The 17,542-nt window shown below is 37.3% G+C and overlaps 4 protein-coding genes across 11 annotated transcripts; 2 read left to right on the top strand and 2 right to left on the bottom strand.

The window, feature by feature from the left end:
* The first annotated feature begins 405 nt into the window (after positions 1-405).
* Positions 406-11,924, top strand: LOC128874691 (Kv channel-interacting protein 2-like). Of its 5 annotated transcripts, none has more exons than XM_054119644.1 (5): positions 406-793; positions 9,050-9,277; positions 9,431-9,501; positions 9,610-9,828; positions 10,000-11,924. In XM_054119644.1, the coding sequence occupies exons 1-5, from the start codon at positions 631-633 to the stop codon at positions 10,108-10,110; spliced, it is 792 nt and encodes a 263-aa protein (XP_053975619.1). In that variant the 5' UTR covers positions 406-630; the 3' UTR covers positions 10,111-11,924. The 5 variants fall into 5 exon arrangements, with proteins under 5 accessions (XP_053975619.1, XP_053975620.1, XP_053975623.1 ...); XM_054119645.1 differs by having other exon boundaries at positions 408-793; positions 9,083-9,277; XM_054119648.1 differs by lacking the exon at positions 406-793 and adding an exon at positions 5,781-6,409.
* LOC128874678 (putative uncharacterized protein DDB_G0282133) lies at positions 1,314-4,554 on the bottom strand. Its single transcript, XM_054119618.1, has 4 exons — positions 4,399-4,554; positions 4,050-4,265; positions 2,364-3,639; positions 1,314-2,248 (listed from the first exon to the last, which is right to left on the bottom strand). The coding sequence occupies exons 1-4, from the start codon at positions 4,492-4,494 to the stop codon at positions 1,683-1,685; spliced, it is 2,154 nt and encodes a 717-aa protein (XP_053975593.1). The 5' UTR covers positions 4,495-4,554; the 3' UTR covers positions 1,314-1,682.
* Positions 11,925-12,394: 470 nt separating the features above from the next.
* Positions 12,395-14,564, top strand: LOC128874686 (palmitoyltransferase ZDHHC16A). 2 transcript variants are annotated; one of them, XM_054119635.1, is made up of 6 exons: positions 12,395-12,982; positions 13,066-13,213; positions 13,349-13,658; positions 13,735-13,925; positions 14,015-14,325; positions 14,424-14,564. In XM_054119635.1, the coding sequence occupies exons 1-6, from the start codon at positions 12,936-12,938 to the stop codon at positions 14,512-14,514; spliced, it is 1,098 nt and encodes a 365-aa protein (XP_053975610.1). In that variant the 5' UTR covers positions 12,395-12,935; the 3' UTR covers positions 14,515-14,564. The 2 variants fall into 2 exon arrangements, with proteins under 2 accessions (XP_053975610.1, XP_053975611.1); XM_054119636.1 differs by lacking the exon at positions 12,395-12,982 and having other exon boundaries at positions 13,071-13,213; positions 13,342-13,658.
* Positions 14,565-14,690: 126 nt separating this feature from the next.
* On the bottom strand, positions 14,691-17,050 carry LOC128874688 (serine protease snake-like). Of its 3 annotated transcripts, none has more exons than XM_054119640.1 (6): positions 16,588-17,050; positions 16,115-16,243; positions 15,804-16,041; positions 15,445-15,689; positions 15,036-15,363; positions 14,691-14,871 (listed from the first exon to the last, which is right to left on the bottom strand). In XM_054119640.1, exons 1-6 carry the CDS (start codon positions 16,661-16,663, stop codon positions 14,868-14,870), a joined length of 1,020 nt encoding a protein of 339 aa, XP_053975615.1. In that variant the 5' UTR covers positions 16,664-17,050; the 3' UTR covers positions 14,691-14,867. The 3 variants fall into 3 exon arrangements, with proteins under 3 accessions (XP_053975615.1, XP_053975613.1, XP_053975614.1); XM_054119638.1 differs by having other exon boundaries at positions 16,115-16,258; positions 16,588-17,041; XM_054119639.1 differs by lacking the exon at positions 14,691-14,871 and having other exon boundaries at positions 15,032-15,363; positions 16,115-16,258; positions 16,588-17,049.
* Between the last annotated feature and the right edge of the window lie 492 nt (positions 17,051-17,542).

Genomic DNA, 17,542 nt, shown 5'->3' with positions numbered 1-17,542 from the left:
AAATGATTTTCGATTTTCGAATCGAAATGATTGGATCTGGATCTCTGGATATCTTCGATACGAACTCTCGAGACGAACCCTTTTTTACAAGACAATTAGATGTTTTATTCTTTGGGGGTTTTGGTCCCTCGAGTCTCGACTTCTCTGACGTATTTACGATACCATTTATATATATACATATACTAAAATAATTATAAAAGTTTCAGTTTTATTAATTTAGAAATATTTGTATTATCGTGTCGTAATGTATTATTAAAAAAAAATGAATTTATTGTTTCTGTCATGTAGAAGCTAAACGAAACAGTAAAATAATTAGTCTCGCGTTTCGAGGACCTCATTAGATAAAGAGCGAATGCGTCACTGTCACTGCATTCTCACCTACATACCGATACTGCATTTTTTTTTAAACACAGTAGTGTCAGAGATCTTGTTCCAGCGAGTACGCTTTTTATCTCAGTCAGTCCCATGAACAGTTTCCTTTCATTTTTGTTTGTAATTTTTGATGTGACATTAAGTACGCAATCCACGGGAACTAAAAGACGACGAATAGGTGGTTTGGGGCAGGCAAAGTGGAAAATAAAGAAGAGAGTAAATTTTGAAGGGAAAACGTCGCGAAATTAAAAAGAAAAAATGTATAGCGTTAATGTAACACCGGGTAGATCATCTGAAAAACAGATTACTTCAAAAAATATGAATAACGAAATGGGAGTGTACAGAAATCGAAGAAAAGAATCGATACCCTTTAAAGTCTTCAATTACCTCAAGACCCAAATGCAAGCAGAGGGAATTCCAAGTGAGTAGATTTTTCGCAACGAATAATTCACGATAACAATTAACCGTTAAAAACTATCCTTGAGCAAGTATTCGAAAAGTACTAAAATTTGCTAATACATCGTCTTTTTACTTTCGATGTGCATTTTCGTGCATTGAGTGAAAGACGTTACGTATATATTATAGTTTCTTACACGTAGATTTTTATAATGCTTGCCATTTATTTCTTAGGAAAATATATAATGTTACAAATATTGGTTGAGGATGAAAAAAAAAATAAAAAAAAAAGCAAAAATCTAGGACGTAATTCCTTTTCATCGTTCTCGACGATACTTTCCATATTTGTTTCGTTATCCTCTTCTTGTACAAAAATTATGGTTTCTTATATCCGATAAATACCAACTTAGGATCATAACCTAGGAAATTGCCATTATATTTTCATGTTTTGCCGTATATACGTACTCTCGTTTGTCGAAATCGAGGAAATGAAAATTCCATTTGTTCCTCGTGTACGCTATTACGACACATTTCTTACATAATAATAATAACAATAATAATAATCTTTTATTAATACTTGAAAAATAATTTAACATGATAGTTACAACGTAATGACTTGATCTCCTTCAACTAGATCAAACAAGATAATCTTTCTTTGATTATGTTAGATTTTTGATTCTTAAATAGATATAAATAACGTGTAATTACTTTTCTTTCTAAATTACATAATATCAAAGGTTTGTACTTTTTCAATCTGAATTATATAAATGCTACATATTGTATAATTTAATGCACCACCATTGGCAACCGTCGATTACCGATCAGCGATCAGCTGATATCCGATATCTGATATCTGATATCTGATATCTGATATCCGATATCTGATATCTGATATCAGGTAGATATCTGTTCTCTCATTGAGCTTCCTTTAGAGAAACGTCATCTACTCGACTGACTAATGGTTCAGTGTTTATTACTGAAAATAAACAATCTGTGACATCGACATTTAAATCTTCGCATATATTTGAATCTTTTTCCGCGGCAGATTTATAATTCGTATAATTTTTAGCCCAAACTTCGGTAATAGAATCTTCGCTCTCTGCGATTGATTCCTTTAAATCAGATTTACTTTTGGGTGTTGATGTATCTAGAATTCGCGTTTCCTTTGTCATTCTTTCTTCGAATTCTATTTGCAAATTAGCCATTCGCAATCCACATGAGGAATCGTTATACAGTAACCAATGTGGAGAAAAAGAATGCTGCCTGTATTCGGCGACAAATCTTGCTTTCTGAGAACAAGTTACATGAGATGATACCAATGTATGCGTGACGATAGGCGCTATATAACAATATACGCAAGATGTTTGATCCAATTTTGATAAATCTATGCGTTTAGTGTTAATGAGATTTAAGATACTCTCCAAAATGGGATCCGCGGTAATTTTCGTGAAATTTCTTGGTCTAAATGGGTCCAATAATCCTAAAAATATTACATTAAACAGAAAATATTACATATTTTTTTACGAAAATTTTATGTTCTTTCGTATGTCGGGTTAAGTAATTTAAGAAGAGTCAGAAAATATCAACGTACGTACCGTTCGTTTGCATCTTATCCGTTGTACAAGATATGTTTTCTTTTGTACTCGATTCAGGTTGTTTCGTAGAACTACAATTATCAGCCTGTTGTTGAAAGTTTCCAGACGATGGAATGGGATTTTCATGATTATTGTTGTTGAAATACGAGTATTCGTACAAAGGATTAGAGTTATAGCGATAGTTATTAGAAAATGTTTGAGAGACGGTAGACGTATCCTGATTTATGTTTGCATTCGAATAAGAATGTGTACTTTGACTATATCCTTCGTTAGTTTCTGTAGTACATTTAATTGAGTTTTGTAAATAATACGTACTGTTACAATTAGATTGCACACTGGGAATAACGTTTGTCTCGTAGTACTGATTTTGTTCCATCGAATTCAAATTCGATGAATTTTTATTAGAGTTATAACCATGTATATTTTCAGTCGTACGATATTGGTATGTTAAATTCTTATTGTTTATAGGTTTATCTAAAGAAGAAGATCCTGTATTATCGTAATATACGGTTTGATATATTTTTGAGGTCTGGGTCTCCGACGTTGCACAGTTGGCATCCAATGCATCGTCCATAACATTTGCAATGGTCCAATTCTCGTAATCTTGGTGCATTTCAATATTTGTAGAATATTTATATTGATTAACATTTTCATTTGTTAAAACGTTAGAGACTTGTTGGCCAATTTCATCGACATGTTTTTCAAAAGTTGGTTCGTTTAACAAATATTCTCCTTTCATACCACTTAAAAGTCCATAACATTGCATAGTATTTTCCAAATTTTCTTCGTTATCTTGATTATCCGATTCGGCAGTTAAAGTATCAGAGTTATCTAATAAATTATTAGACTGAAAGCGATCCATTCCCCAAAGGCGATAACCATCTATTACAGGACTAGCTATTTCTCCCAAATTAGCTCCAACCGGTGCTTGTAACATTTTCTTCAAAAGTATAGAGCCCTGTATATTGTTATTTGTATCTTCCAATGTTTGATATTCCACATGATCATTGGGTTGATACGAACGCGAATCATTATTATTAGTGGTGATTACATTAGATGTAGTATAATTGTTATTATCTAAAGGAATTCTTTGCGCATTCTGTGAAATAGTTGCAGTCCTCAAGTCCACGATGGCTGAATTTTGTATTTGATTATTATTTGCATCGTAAGTTTGAAATTCCTTTTGTATTTTCTTCAATAAAAATTCTTTAAACTCTTCGTAGTGAGGAATCCTACTGTCGTCATCCCTACTTACAATTTCTTCCTCTGCGCCAACCTAAGGATCCATATTTCATTAATAAATGTATATATATATGTATATATATACATAATTGACATGAAATGAAAAAAGAAACATATATATAAATATATAATATATAACATATATATAAATAAATTTCTTTCAAAATTCTTTTATATTTATATAAATATATAATATATAATATATATGTATGTGTATATGTATATATAAAATGTTTTTTTTCTTTTTGGCTGTTTTTTTTTTCTAAAACAGTCATAACGTTAGTGACAGAAAATGTGAAATAATGAGAATTCTATATCTATTCGTATAGATATGATTTGAAATGATACGAACGAAATAGCTTGTATAAATGATTATTCGATCGCAATAAACGAGCGGTAAAAAATTTCAAATTTTCGCAATATGTATATTAAATCGCAACTTACCCACTGATATGGTGGTTGCTGTTGGGGACAATAATAATCATCGGCCATAACGTAATCAGGACTATGTAACGGTGTGGAGGTTAACCCAAGAAATCTTTCACTTTTGATTTTTCTCACTTTCCTTTTACGATTCTGCTTAAGATCCTGTAGTAACCTGCCAACCTCGTTTTCATTTCCACCTTCCGCGGCTTGCAACACTTTAACCAGTAGCTTCTTCTACGGTGAAGAAACGATGATCGATTGGTGAAAAATCAATTTCAAGTATATTTGTATTGGGATAAAAATTAGAATGCCAGCGCGAGCTTACGAACTTTTGTCGCCTAAATGTCGCGAATAACGAGTCGATTACCTTTATGTTACCTGGTACACGATATCTGAGAGCTAATGCCTGCAATTCTTTGTACGATAATCTTGAAATATCGTTGCCGTTCATTTTCAAACACATTGAGACACTCGGTCGCAAGTCGCAATCCTTTTCTTAATTCTTACACATATCTGATATGGCCGATAGAAAAATTCGTCTGCTAACCGAATTACGCGGCGATTTCCTTTAGTTTGAACAAAAATTCGGTTAAATATAAACTAGAAACGATTTTAACAGAAAAATTGCCTCGTTTTTCTCGCGACATTTATCTTTCCGAAATAAAATTATTCCTTATTCTATTATTACGTGGTTCATTTGATTTAATTTATTGCATACATGTTAATATTCTGATGAAATTGTTATGTCACAAATTGTACGGTAATCGTATTTTATCGTAAAGAAAACAACGGGAAAAATTAAAAGCGTTGCCGTTGCATCAATGGCGTGAATTTCTTTATTTATCCTTGGAGATATTCAATTGCTACAGCGGTAAAATAAATCAATTACTGGTCATAAAACCCTATTATCCTGCCATCTAGAAATAAATGTACGAAAATCTGCTATTATCGATCGATAAGATTTAGTACGAGGATAAGGCGTATCCTTTTAGGGTAAGAGATCGGATTATTATTATCGGTTTTAAAATGAATTCTATCACTTTTCGTCTCCCAACGGAAAATGAATTTTTCTACAGTTGTAAATTTAGGTAACCGTTTAATTCCCTCGTACTCTAAAATTTGTCACTGTTTGTCGTTTACCGGTTATATCTCACCGTAGGATTCTCGTTAGTCATTTATCGATAATCAATAGATGTCGATATTTATCTTAATCGTAACGAAGTAGCGGGCAAAGTAGTATACTTGACGGCTACGATGCGCGCGTTCAGTAGAAAAATCGTTTATAGCCGGACAAAAGGGTTTCTCGTTTCCTGATCCTTGATCGCGTCAAACACGAACACGACTATAAGCTAAAAATACATACATGTTTAATCGCATACGAAAGATATTCTCGTCGATAGTTTCGACTGTCTTGCGTAATTGAATCGTGAACAAAGATTATTTTGATGCTGACGCGAGTGCAAATTTTCTATCCGAGAGCAGTCGTCTCCTTGTGTCATCGATCGTTTTTAATGATCCGAAACTGGCAATTAAGAAGGAATAGAACAGAACAGAACAGAAGAGAAGAGAAAAAAATCGTTTATTCGAATAATAAGCCATCTCCCGGTTTGTTTGCGAGAGTGACCGTGCTTGGAAAAAGTGTCGAGCTGGACTTGCGCGTGAGCAGAGAAAGCTGGTGCTTTTGCGTGGCCGGGTCTTTCGATGCATCAGCATGCGAGGGTCGCGCTCGTCGTTAGTCGTTACCAAGTCAGTGGACCAAGTTACGTTACGTTACGTTACGTTACGTTACGTTACGTTACGTTACGTTAGTCGATCACGAAACATCGATCTGTGAATTAGGTTTTACGCGTTGATCGGTTCGAGCGACAGGTGAAATCTCTGGGGGCGGTAAAGTCTAGAGAAGGTGAAGGGCCAAGAGGAACGTGAAGTGGCTCGAGTTGTACATCGTATGAAGGGAACGCAACAGATCGTTCGATCGATCGTATCGAAGCGATTAACAGATCGATATCGAATCGAGTCGTGTCGATCGTTGGTGGATCGTTGCGGCTGATCCTTCTGAATCTTGCAAATCTTGAATCACCGAACTGCCAAATGAAGGCACGTAAGAGCCGGGAGAAACGTAAGTCCATGATTAGTACAGACGGACTGTAGTGACGCTCGAGTTTCCTCTCTGGGTAACGAGATAAATCGGGAAATCGAGAAATCGTCAAGCCAATCGATACTCGATACGCCGTGGAAAGAGATCCTACTTGAGACGAAGGGAGCGAGACAACCCCCAGGCCTCGGAACGATCTCCCTCTTTATCGCGCGTTCGTCGCGACGTAGCGCACCGCGTCGCATGTGTCACTGCTAACGGCTGCGAAAAATGCAACGGCAAGGTGCGAAACTCGCTCAACTGATTTTGAGAGAGAAAAACCAAATACATACATCCGATACATTTACATTTTCCTTTTTTTCTTTCATTTTCTTTTCTCTTCTCTTCTCTTCTCTTCTCTTCTTTTCTTTTCTTTCCATCTGATCGAGATCGACGACTACGCCTCCTTCCTCTTAACGATTAGCCTCCATTTTGTTATTGTTAGTTGTGGTTTGGTAGGGAACCGACCGACAGCGACGACGCCGATGCCTCTCTACGATGAGACTCGTATATCGTAAGCTCTTTTTTACTTGCGTGTACGTATCTTGCGCATTAACGGACTTTTAATTGAGGCAAATATTACGGAAAGCGAAAATGCCAAGTGGGCTGAATACAGGGTAGGAGCTCTCCCGTTGCTATGGTGACCCCGGATGCCCGGGACCAGAGCTGCTGCTAGTGAAATTACAGTGCAGAGAGAGTATATCTGTATGTACCCTATGTATACGTATACTATACATGTATGTAAACGCGTTTGATGTGTGTGCGTACAAGATACTTGAAAGCGTACGGCCGAATTTTCATCCAAAGAATCTGTTATTCCTTTGCTCTACGCTATTTACACCATGTTTTTCAAAGCTTGGAACTTGTTTTGTTTCGCGGCAAATCCTACCGATCTCGGTTACGCATTCTTTTTTTATTTTGGTTCAAGTTCCTCGATTGTAATTTTAGCAGCGATCAATGGGAAGCTTCTACCTTAGTCTCGAACAACGAGCCAGTGATTCTCATAGTCGGTTACCTACGTCAAACATCGCAGAAACCGCGAGAGAAGATACGTTTTTTTTTCTTTTTGAAAAATCGCGTCAACCGCGATGCTTACCCGGGCTTTGTTCGATGATCTTGTTACGTGAACAATGACTCGCGAATGTTCGCGAATACCGCGAGTATTTTCGATAAGAAAATCGGAAAAACGGTTCGCCTGGTCGTTTTTCACTACTGTGTACGAAAGCATGCGTAAACAGAATACACGTGCATGAGAGACAGACACGCGCGAATTTACCTCTGAATAATTATTTATCGGCTTGTCTTTGATTGGAAAAATGACTCGTATCTTGTGTATCGGATACATTTGAGGCATTCGCAACTGTCCGATGGTAGAGAAACGCGCGCCAATATTGTGACCGTCGTATAAAAATGCCATAGATAGATATAATATTGTCGTGCGTACACGTACACTAGTCGCTCGTAACACTATACACCATATACACCACGTACCTCGTGATTCCTCGTTCAAAAGTAATCGCGAGTCGAAAATGTATTTCGTACAAGGCTGATTGCATCCGACAGAATTTCAAGTGATTTTTCTTGGTGCCGAGGCTTCCTATAGAACGATCTTAGCCCTCCCTCGTTTCGGTTTCGACTCACTTTTGGACTTGGACTCGTCTCTCCTTTTCGTAGGCACACCACGAATTACGAGACACCTTGTAGAAATTCTGATAGCGTGTTTTCCTAAACTGTGAGATTCGTTAGGTCCTTGTTCGAGTAGGTGCATTTGTTATAGAAATTGCAATTAGTTTTTACAGCTCGAGACCCCATTTACAGATCGTAGCGTTGGGTCACGGTTTCGTTACCTTTCGAATCTTATTTTCAAGCAGGTAATTATATTTATAGCGTATCGGGTTAACGAGTATCGATTTTAACGTCACGTCGCGTCACGTTACGCCGCGTCGCGTCGCGTCGCGTCGCGTCGCGTCGCGTCGCGTTTATTAAATATGAAAATAATCTAAACAATTGCGTCGTATTGCATTCGAACATCGAACATCGAGCGAAATTTACACAAGATTTTATACCTCGATACTCTCTCCTCGTCAACGAAAGCGATCGCTCAACGCTGCGTTGGTAGCATCTATTTTTATTCCATGCATCTTTCCATCATCGAAGAAATCAATCGTAAACACTAATCCGGCATTAATTTCGGTGCTTGCTCGCAGAAATATGGTAATCGTGCGCGCGTTATTTCTGCTTCGGTCTCTTCGAAAGTAAAACATAGTCTCCGCTCACTATCCGTTACGTTCGTAACGGATCGATCGTTCAGATTCAAGATCGAACCCGATCAGACTGTTTGACGAGTTAGTGGTCTGCTTGCAGCAAGTCTCCTCTTTTATCTTTATTTTTATCTTTATTCTGCTGGTTGGCCGGTCGCGGTCCTCGGTCGGCCAGTCCAGCCCAGCCCGCAACCGAATCGGCGCGGCTCTGGCCGTTCTCCCATAATTCCCAAGTACAGCCACGTAGAAGCCTGTTTTTGGCCAGGGGTAGCGTAACCATAACCATAACCAGGTTGCCTGGAGCCTGGAGGAGCATCGGCAGTGCTGTTTTCTCGGGTAGACACGGCCGCGCCTGGGCGACCTATCTTCTGCTGACCGTTCCCGGCTTTCGGTAAAGTAGTGCTAAAACTTCTCGAGATCTTGTTGCACCCTGTCTCATTTTCGTAAGTAGAAACCGCGCCGCCATCTTCTCTCCTGCCTGCTAGTGAGAGAGGAGGAACGGTCGGCGCGGCGTCTCTCCCTTAGCCTGAAGTAGAGGAAGAAGCACAGTTGAAAAGGTGAGAGGGGAGTAGTCTCGAACGCGTACAGTCTTAGCTGCAAAAGGCCTGTTGGCAAACTTACAGAGGGCGAGCTTGAAGAACTCGGGGGCGTTTTAGGGGGTTCTACTGGCGGTGCACTTGCCCTCGGCGGTCGACACAAGCCGGAGGAGCTCGCTACCCTAGCGGCTAATACCAGATTCTCCAGGAAGGAGATACAGCTGATTTATCGCGGATTCAAACAGGAATGCCCCACCGGTCTCGTCGACGAGGAGGCTTTCAAGCAGATTTTCTCCCAGTTCTTCCCGCAAGGAGGTGAGAACTGAGAAAGACAACTCTTCGTATGCACATACATAGGTGTATATTCCGGTAGGCCAACTTTCCTACCGACTTGCTTCATTCAATTATTCAAACTTTTTCACCTTTCCGACCGAGTTTAATCTAATGTAGCGGCGACATCGTTTTCAGACGCCAGCCAGTACGCTCACTACGTCTTCAACACCATGAAGAGAAAACCATCGGGAAAAATAAGTTTCGAGGTGAAGACTCATCTTTGAAAATCATGTTCGTTTCGAAACGATTAATGCATCGTTTCTTTTCTTTATCTTTTTCTTTTTCTTTTTCTTTTTCTTTTTCTTTTCCTCCAGGAATTTCTAACCATCTTGTCGAAAGTATCCAGAGGCTCGGTGGAGGAGAAACTCCAGTGGGTGTTTGGGCTGTACGATTTAGACGGGGATGGCCTGATCAGCAAAGAGGAGATGTTAGATGTGGTCGGTTCCATTTACGAGATGTTGGGCCGTTACACTCAGCCACAAATAGTTGAGCCGCACTTGGCTGCTCGGGAACACGTCGATCGTATTTTTCACGTGAGTATCGAATAGCAGTAGTACTCTGTCCGCGAACGGGCTGACAATGAGTATCGATCAGTGACAATCAGTCACCGTTTGATTCGATGAAACCGTTGCTGTCCGGTGTCACCGTTATTTTCGTCTGTTCATTTCATCATATCACGGAAATACAGCATTTTTTTCTCCTAGTTAATAGACGCGAACAAAGACGGCGTGGTGACAATCGAGGAATTGGTCCAATGGTGTTCCAAGGACGAGCAACTGTTACGAAGTCTCGACACGCTCGACACCGTCTTATGAGATCTTTACGATTATTTTATACTTTTAATTCGCGTGCTAACATTTCCAATCCAACTATTAGATATTCGAATAAGCTCCGCGTATATTTTCCAAAAAGATTTCGTCAACCTCGATAGTATCGAAATATTTAAGTAATCGCTCGTTTCTTATACATACTTACATATGTATACGATACACGACGCAACACGAACGAATCGATCCAAGCTCGTCGAACCTTGTTTGTAAATATGTATCTACTTATCTACCATACCTACCCAGTCTTTCGAGCGTGCCATCGAGAGCGCGATAACAAATTAACAGTATTACATAATATCTATTATTATTAATTTATCGCGCAGATTGTTTGTTCTCGTCGCCTCGAGTAAGTACATACTTGCGCGATACTCTTTGCGACGATACTTTGTAAATATCATAAACGAGGAAATTTTGATAAATGCGTTCGATAACGAGGAGGTAAATTCTTACCTTCCATTACCTGTACTCGATTATCACGAAAAGTCGAAAACGCCAAATAGAGATCACCTGACTCTGTATTCGAACGCGTTTCAACGCATTTCTCCAATTCTAGTTACGGTTACTTGAGCCAACCGAATCATCTTCAGCGAATTCGCTTCTGTTATAGGTTTCTTCCGAATCCCTTTCAACTCCAGTTCTTAAAAAATATACAAAACTCGAGTCTTGTACCTTCTTTGTATTTAAGGATCCACTGCTGTTCATCGTCCGTGTCGAAACGTTTGCTGAAACAAATTCCATATTGCATCTGTTATTCACAAATAATACAGAATACAAGAATATTAAAGCAACTTGATAGAAAGAAAAATAAATAAATCAATCTTATCCTTCTGTTTCGATCTTTCGACGCCAGGCATGTGCGAATGATATTCGACGATCGTTTCAAACTTATCTTTTACGTATGTGTATAGATACTTGAAATCGATACTTGTTCGATACTTAAAAATTATACCGTACACGCATGTCCAAAAATATCACAGGAAAACAATACAATTGATTCGATTCGATTCGAATGAGTTGCACAACATTTCAAGGTGTCTTCGCATATGCCTGCAAAATCGACTACTTATAGAATTAACCATGTCTTCGACTACTCGATTACGATGGAAAAACTATATTTAGTAACTCGATAATCTAATAGTATCGTAGTATCCTCGACCAACTAAGAGAAACGTGGTCCTTTGTGATCAACGCCTCGTGTGATTCTCGTACCTTACTATACTACAATATTTATTGTTACATACATATTATACTATCGCGGAAACTTTACTGTTATCGATTCAATCGTTATTAATCGCATTGTCTGACATCTACAATCTTGTTATAAAATAATCACACTTATGTAGAAAATATTAGCGTGCAATCGAGATATTATAAAGCGTTATTTTACGTGTACAATATCATCGAATTTATTAAATTTCTCAAATTTACTGTAAATTCTCGATTACATACAAAGTGAAACATTTAAAACATATCACATCCGAATAACTCGTTAAATTTAGTTTTAAACATAGAGGCAAATGTTTCGAGTAAAAGTTGTTTAGTTTTACGGAAGACATACCTAACCAAAACTTTACAACTTTAGTATACCGATACAGCCACTAGTCTTTATGCGAGCATGCTACGTCCCCAATGCCGTATAATTCAAATGTGATATGTGACATCGGAATGTTCCGATCTAGTTGCAAACGTAAAAACCATCATTCGACGATTTTTCATTTGATCGCTCTGGTAATGTACAACTCCGATCAAACATATTTGGTGTGAATAAATAATGTTTCTTTGATATAACTTCCATCACACGAGGAATCGATTTATTTACTAATTGATGTGTCGTATGTGTACGTATTGCGTATAGTATGGATTTATTGGATTTTTATTTCTTTACATCTCTAGATAGGTACGCAATCTGCAACCATCCTCGCACACCAAATACATATTCGTACGTAAAAGAAACAAATTGGCGCAACTTTACAGAGGAACCTGTCAACTATGGTTTTTCGAACATACCGATACCGTCGATCTACCACTCTACAAGATTTATATTTTTTTCGAACCAGGGACAAACAAAAAAGAAATTTTCTTTACCTGTTAATAATACTGCTCGTGAATCTATTATACGTAATATATTATACGATATTTCGTTGAATGCAACATCGTTTATTAACAAGTTCAAAGATGCCTATCCAAGCAAAATTCCCATTCCCGTTTGCTCCAAATTTCAACATATTTATCTGAAGAATATTTAAATTTACCTCTGATAACTTGTTATTCTCCAAGCGTGTTCTGAAATAGATCAATTGTATCTACGAATCGACGACAGTAGTCGAGTCAGCCGAGTGGCGCAGCGAAAAGGTATCCGAAGGTATGGTATACCTATACGATAACACTACGAACGATGTACAAGGTGATATAGGCGTATAGGCGTATAGGCGTATAAGCGTATAGGCGGTATAGGGTATGCAGTTTCACCGACAGTATGCCAGGCTGTTGGCCAGTAATGGCAGTATGTAATTTCTTTTCTATAGTTCGGTTCCTCTATTTAAAGCTCCATTAAAATAATCGTTATGAATGGTTATCAAACTCTGGGTCGATAAGTGTGCAAGATTATTTCGGGGTATTTATCTGTTAAGTAAACGTTCGTGGCAACGCGAAAAATTATTAAGAGCACGATACCGTGTAATATTTTGCATAACGATTAATCAATCGGTAATTACGTTAATAATGTTTCTAAATACAAAAGCTAATTTCTAAAATGACAGTGAAATTTCAAATTATAATAATAATACAGTGAAAGTTGTACATAAATAAAAATGGTGAGAATAAGGTGGTCGTTAACAAGGGCTCCCAATATTTTTAAGTAAGTTACTAAAAGTAACAAAGAAAGATTTTTATTTGTCTACTAACCAACTATTTCAGACAGTATATATTTTGTGTTTTCAGACTTAATTTTAAGCAAAAATGGTGGCATCTTCAAATCATTATAAAATCTTTATTTTACAATGACTTTTTGAACTGGAGTTACGTCTGCGACATTCTTTTAGAACCAATGTTTTGGTTTGTAGAAAATTTCACTGCCTGTTTAGGACCGGTAACTACTTCTCTAATCTTTTCTGCTACATTTAGTTGACAATTTATCCATAGAAATTTACAAAATTATATAACTTACTTTATACAAAAATTTAATATCGTTCACAATATATTTACTAAGCTTGGCAGTTGACAGGTATTCGTTGTAATGGTCAGCCTCCTAACCGCGTGTATCGTGTACATTGCTTATTACATCGGTCTACCGTATTGGTGGGAGAAAAGTCCGTCTATGACAATAATCCTCCTCGTAGTTGGAAATTGGTTATTAGTAAATGTATGTTTTCATTATTATATGGGTGTAAACGTTCCAGCTGGCTACCCACCAGAAGGTAGTCTTATTCCAGAGGCTGTAAGCATTTGTAAAAAATGCATTAAACCAAAACCACCTAGGACCCATCATTGTTCAGTATGCAATAAATGCATTCTTAAGATGGATCATCATTGCCGTATCTTTTTAGATAAAGTATTCAATTTTTGTTCCATTTCTACAAGCTTTTATAGTTTTCTTTACTCAGAAAATAGCATGGTTGAATAATTGCGTCGGTCATTACAATCACCGATACTTTTTCCAATATATGGTTTTTACGGTATTTGGGATTCTATTTGTTATGCTTTTTGGAGTTGAAATAGCATACCAAGAATTCTTTCCAACGCAAGATCCAGAATTAGATGGTCACCCTGTGCGCATTAACAATTCCGAAATTATTCCTGTGGTAAATTTTACAATTTTCTTGGGGATAAAAAAAGAATGAAATCTCAAACAAGAACCGTTATACTTACCACTATACTATTCTTCTTCCAGACAGAATCATTGGATCATTTAAGTCAAGAAGAATTAGCTGAAATAGCCAAACAAGCAGCAGACACGAGTGCGAAAGAGTGGAGACGAAGGCTTATAGTTTTCGCAGCGTTAATATGCGTAGCTACTTTTGCGGCATTAGGAGCATTAATGTGGTGGCATGCGGGCCTTATCACTAGAGGAGAAACAAGCATAGAAGCAAGGATAAATAGCACGGAAATGCAAAAGTATAAGGCGCTTGGAAAGCTATATCAAAATCCATATAATTTTGGATCAAGACAAAACTGGAAGTTGTTTTTAGGCACCATTGGAAGGTAATTTAAACTATCGCTTTCATTATGTTGAAAATATTGTTTAATATATTAGTTGGACACATTGTATCATCGTTTCTTTTCTTCTTTTATCGTTATAGAAGCTGGTGGTACGTATTGTTTCCATCGAATCATCATCCGTATGGAGATGGATTAACATGGAGAACCATTCACGATGCAAAGATATCTTGAGTGTAATTCGTATGCCTATCGTTGGCATTTTGCATTTATTTTCAACAATCGCGATCAACTTACTTTCATAGATATCAAATTTTTCTAGTCAAGCAGCAATACTTTAGTATTACATAAAATGTACACGTGGTGTACGTTAAATCGCATAAGGTGTTTCAACAAAATTAACGTCAATGTAAAAATAATATCCGTTCTTTTGTATTTTTTTCTCTCCTTTTTTTTCTGTAAATCTACATAATTATCGGCAACGCGCGCGCGCGCGCGCGCGCGTGTGTGTGTGTGTGTGTGTGTGTATAGATATGTATTGATCACAGCATCGATAATGATACTTGAAAAAAAAAATAATTCTATCGTTATCTGAAATGTATGAAATCGTTAAACAATATTAATATTAATATTAAATTGTATTTGAAACTTTTAATATTTAAGTAGTTCGGGGCATTTACTTGCAAAATAAATAAACTTTTTTAAATTTCCAAAGTGAAATTTACATTGATATTACTGCAAAGTTAAAAACTTACGGCCAAACGATATCCTCTATCCAGTTGAGATAATGGGAGACTCTCGTATATACTCCTGGCATATTGAAGAACGCGCAGCCTTGTCCAAAACTTGTAATACCTAGTACTTGAAAGAGGCATACATTTTCCGGATGAACTACTTGTAACGGACCTCCTGAATCACCTTGACAAGTGTCTTTATGCCAAACGCGAGAATCTCCAGCACAGACCATACTTGGTGTAATTCCGTATGGTATTTTCATCGATGGATTTTGTTTAATCGCGCATCTTAAGTTGTCGATAATATCAAGCTGCGCCTTTTGCAATTGATTGCTTCCTTCTTCAGCATCTACAATTACATTAGAATTTTCCAGAAATTTTGCTCTAAAAAGTACCTCAGAATGCAACGATATTTTAATGGTAAATATACCAAATTCGGTAACACCCCAGCCACTGACCCATGCTTGCACTGGTATAGTATCGTACCGTTGATATAGACAAGCAGGCCGTATTTCCTTGCTAAATGTAACAGCAGTATTTAACTTTATAAGGGCTATGTCATCGTACATGGTAGGAGGTTTGTAATTTACATGACGTATCGTTTTATTAATCGTTGTCGTAATACCGTGCTGATTATCCCTTAAATCATTTAGACCGATCCGTGCATCCGTAGGACTATAATAAAAGTATCGGCATTTGATAAAAACTTTTGTATAAGAACTAACTGTTCTTATAGAAAAAATATCTTTTGTGATAATTAGTTAAAATAAAGAACATGTCGAGTAATACTTTGGCTGGTAAGTGCAATGTGCCGCTGTAAGTACCCATTCCGGTGCAATGAGTGTCCCACCGCACGAAAGAATAAACATTCCCGTGTCGTTTCTTGTACCTAAAGCTACCATGTGAGGAAATTCACCAGGAAGAGCAGTAACACCTCCGATAACAAGTCGATTCACCTCTGAATTGGTGCAGACCAGAGACAGTACTCCTGGAGTGCTTGAAATTTGTCTGGCATATTCTTGGCACACTAACGTATCAAGATTATAAATTAATATTAGAGTTGATATTATGAAACGTCAACTATCGGTTTGTCTACTTACTTTGTTCCGATTTGGTTGCAGCATTCGTGTAGCCAGCTATTTTATTAGAAATCTGGTTTGGAACCAATGACTTGTCGTTGGACTGACTGGTTCCATGGTTGGATGTACTCTCAGAAACTACATTCTTCTCTGAATCACGAACATCTTGTAAGAAAGACATATTATTGTAAAATGCAACATGCTAAAATGCCAAACTTGACTTTGTTTATTGGGATTGGTTAAAGGTGGCAAAGATGATTGAGCACTCCAATATGCAGTTGTATCGTGATTTTGAAGGAAAAAATTTTGATCACTTAACATTGGCAGACTAATGGTGTTTCGAATAAATGGATTTTTATTAATTTACAGCTATTTAAGAAAATTGAAAAACTTGTAAAAGTGTAGTTTAAAATCGCCAAGATTTATGTAATTGAAAAAAACTATAATACAATAAACAAAGTACGCGTACAAATCCAAAAATAATAATAATTAACCTGAATTCTTTGCGGGCAACACTAACGCAATCGTAAACAATAAATGTATCGTGAGAATGTTGAGTCTGAATGCCATTATTCTAATTCTAATGATTCTAACCAGCAGAGACAGATCTTTCTTTAGCCTTGGATCAAATCAAAACTAGAATAAAAATAAAAGAGGGAAAAGAAGTTTTGCGTTACAAACACAACATCCGGTGGATAAAATACATGATTTTCATATTTGTGTTATATTTATATGTTGTCACGTGTCCACCTCCTTTTCAAGTCCGAAGAATGCTTTGCAGTTTGCGATGACATTAGAAAAGATAAATATATTTGTTAAAAGTAACATAATATGCAGATTCAGAAGTTTAATCGTTCAATTTAATCTGTGCGTACGGGACATACGCGAATGCGAATCTAAATATGGATCGATCCATCGATCGTCGGTGTGTGTGTGTGTGTGTGTGTGTGTGCGTGCGCGCGCGTGCGTGCGTGCGTGTGCGTGTGCGTGCACTGTGTACTCTGGTGGTACTGTGTATCTATCTAACTGTGACTGTATCCACGCATCGAAAACAGCGTCCCCTGTTGTCTGCATCTCGATATTCCCGATCCCATTGGTTTATCAAGAATAATATTCAAACTTGTAACATGTTCGGAAATCATGTGACCCTTTGGCAGGTCACAAAAATTAAAATTGTTTATTTAGCATCGAGAGAGAAATTTTCCAGACTGTTGAACCTTATCGCATACTATTTTATTGTCAAAGATGCAGTCGTGTATCTTCCCGATTTAACACTTATGAACAAGGAAGAACGATAAGTAAAACCGATGAATCGCATGTAAAATTTTATACGTGCGTACCACTTTTATTTTAGTTTCTTTCGAGACTTTTTTTCTTGTTACAACGAGAATTTCAAAAGCTGTTCGTACGCTAACTCCTTTCCGATGCGAGATAAGCTTATACCTAGGT

Source organism: Hylaeus volcanicus, chromosome 4 (genome assembly GCF_026283585.1).
Source record: "Hylaeus volcanicus isolate JK05 chromosome 4, UHH_iyHylVolc1.0_haploid, whole genome shotgun sequence".
NCBI lineage: Eukaryota > Metazoa > Arthropoda > Insecta > Hymenoptera > Colletidae > Hylaeus > Hylaeus volcanicus.
Note: the sequence above shows the minus strand (reverse complement) of the source record. Positions and strands in the feature narration are given on the sequence as shown.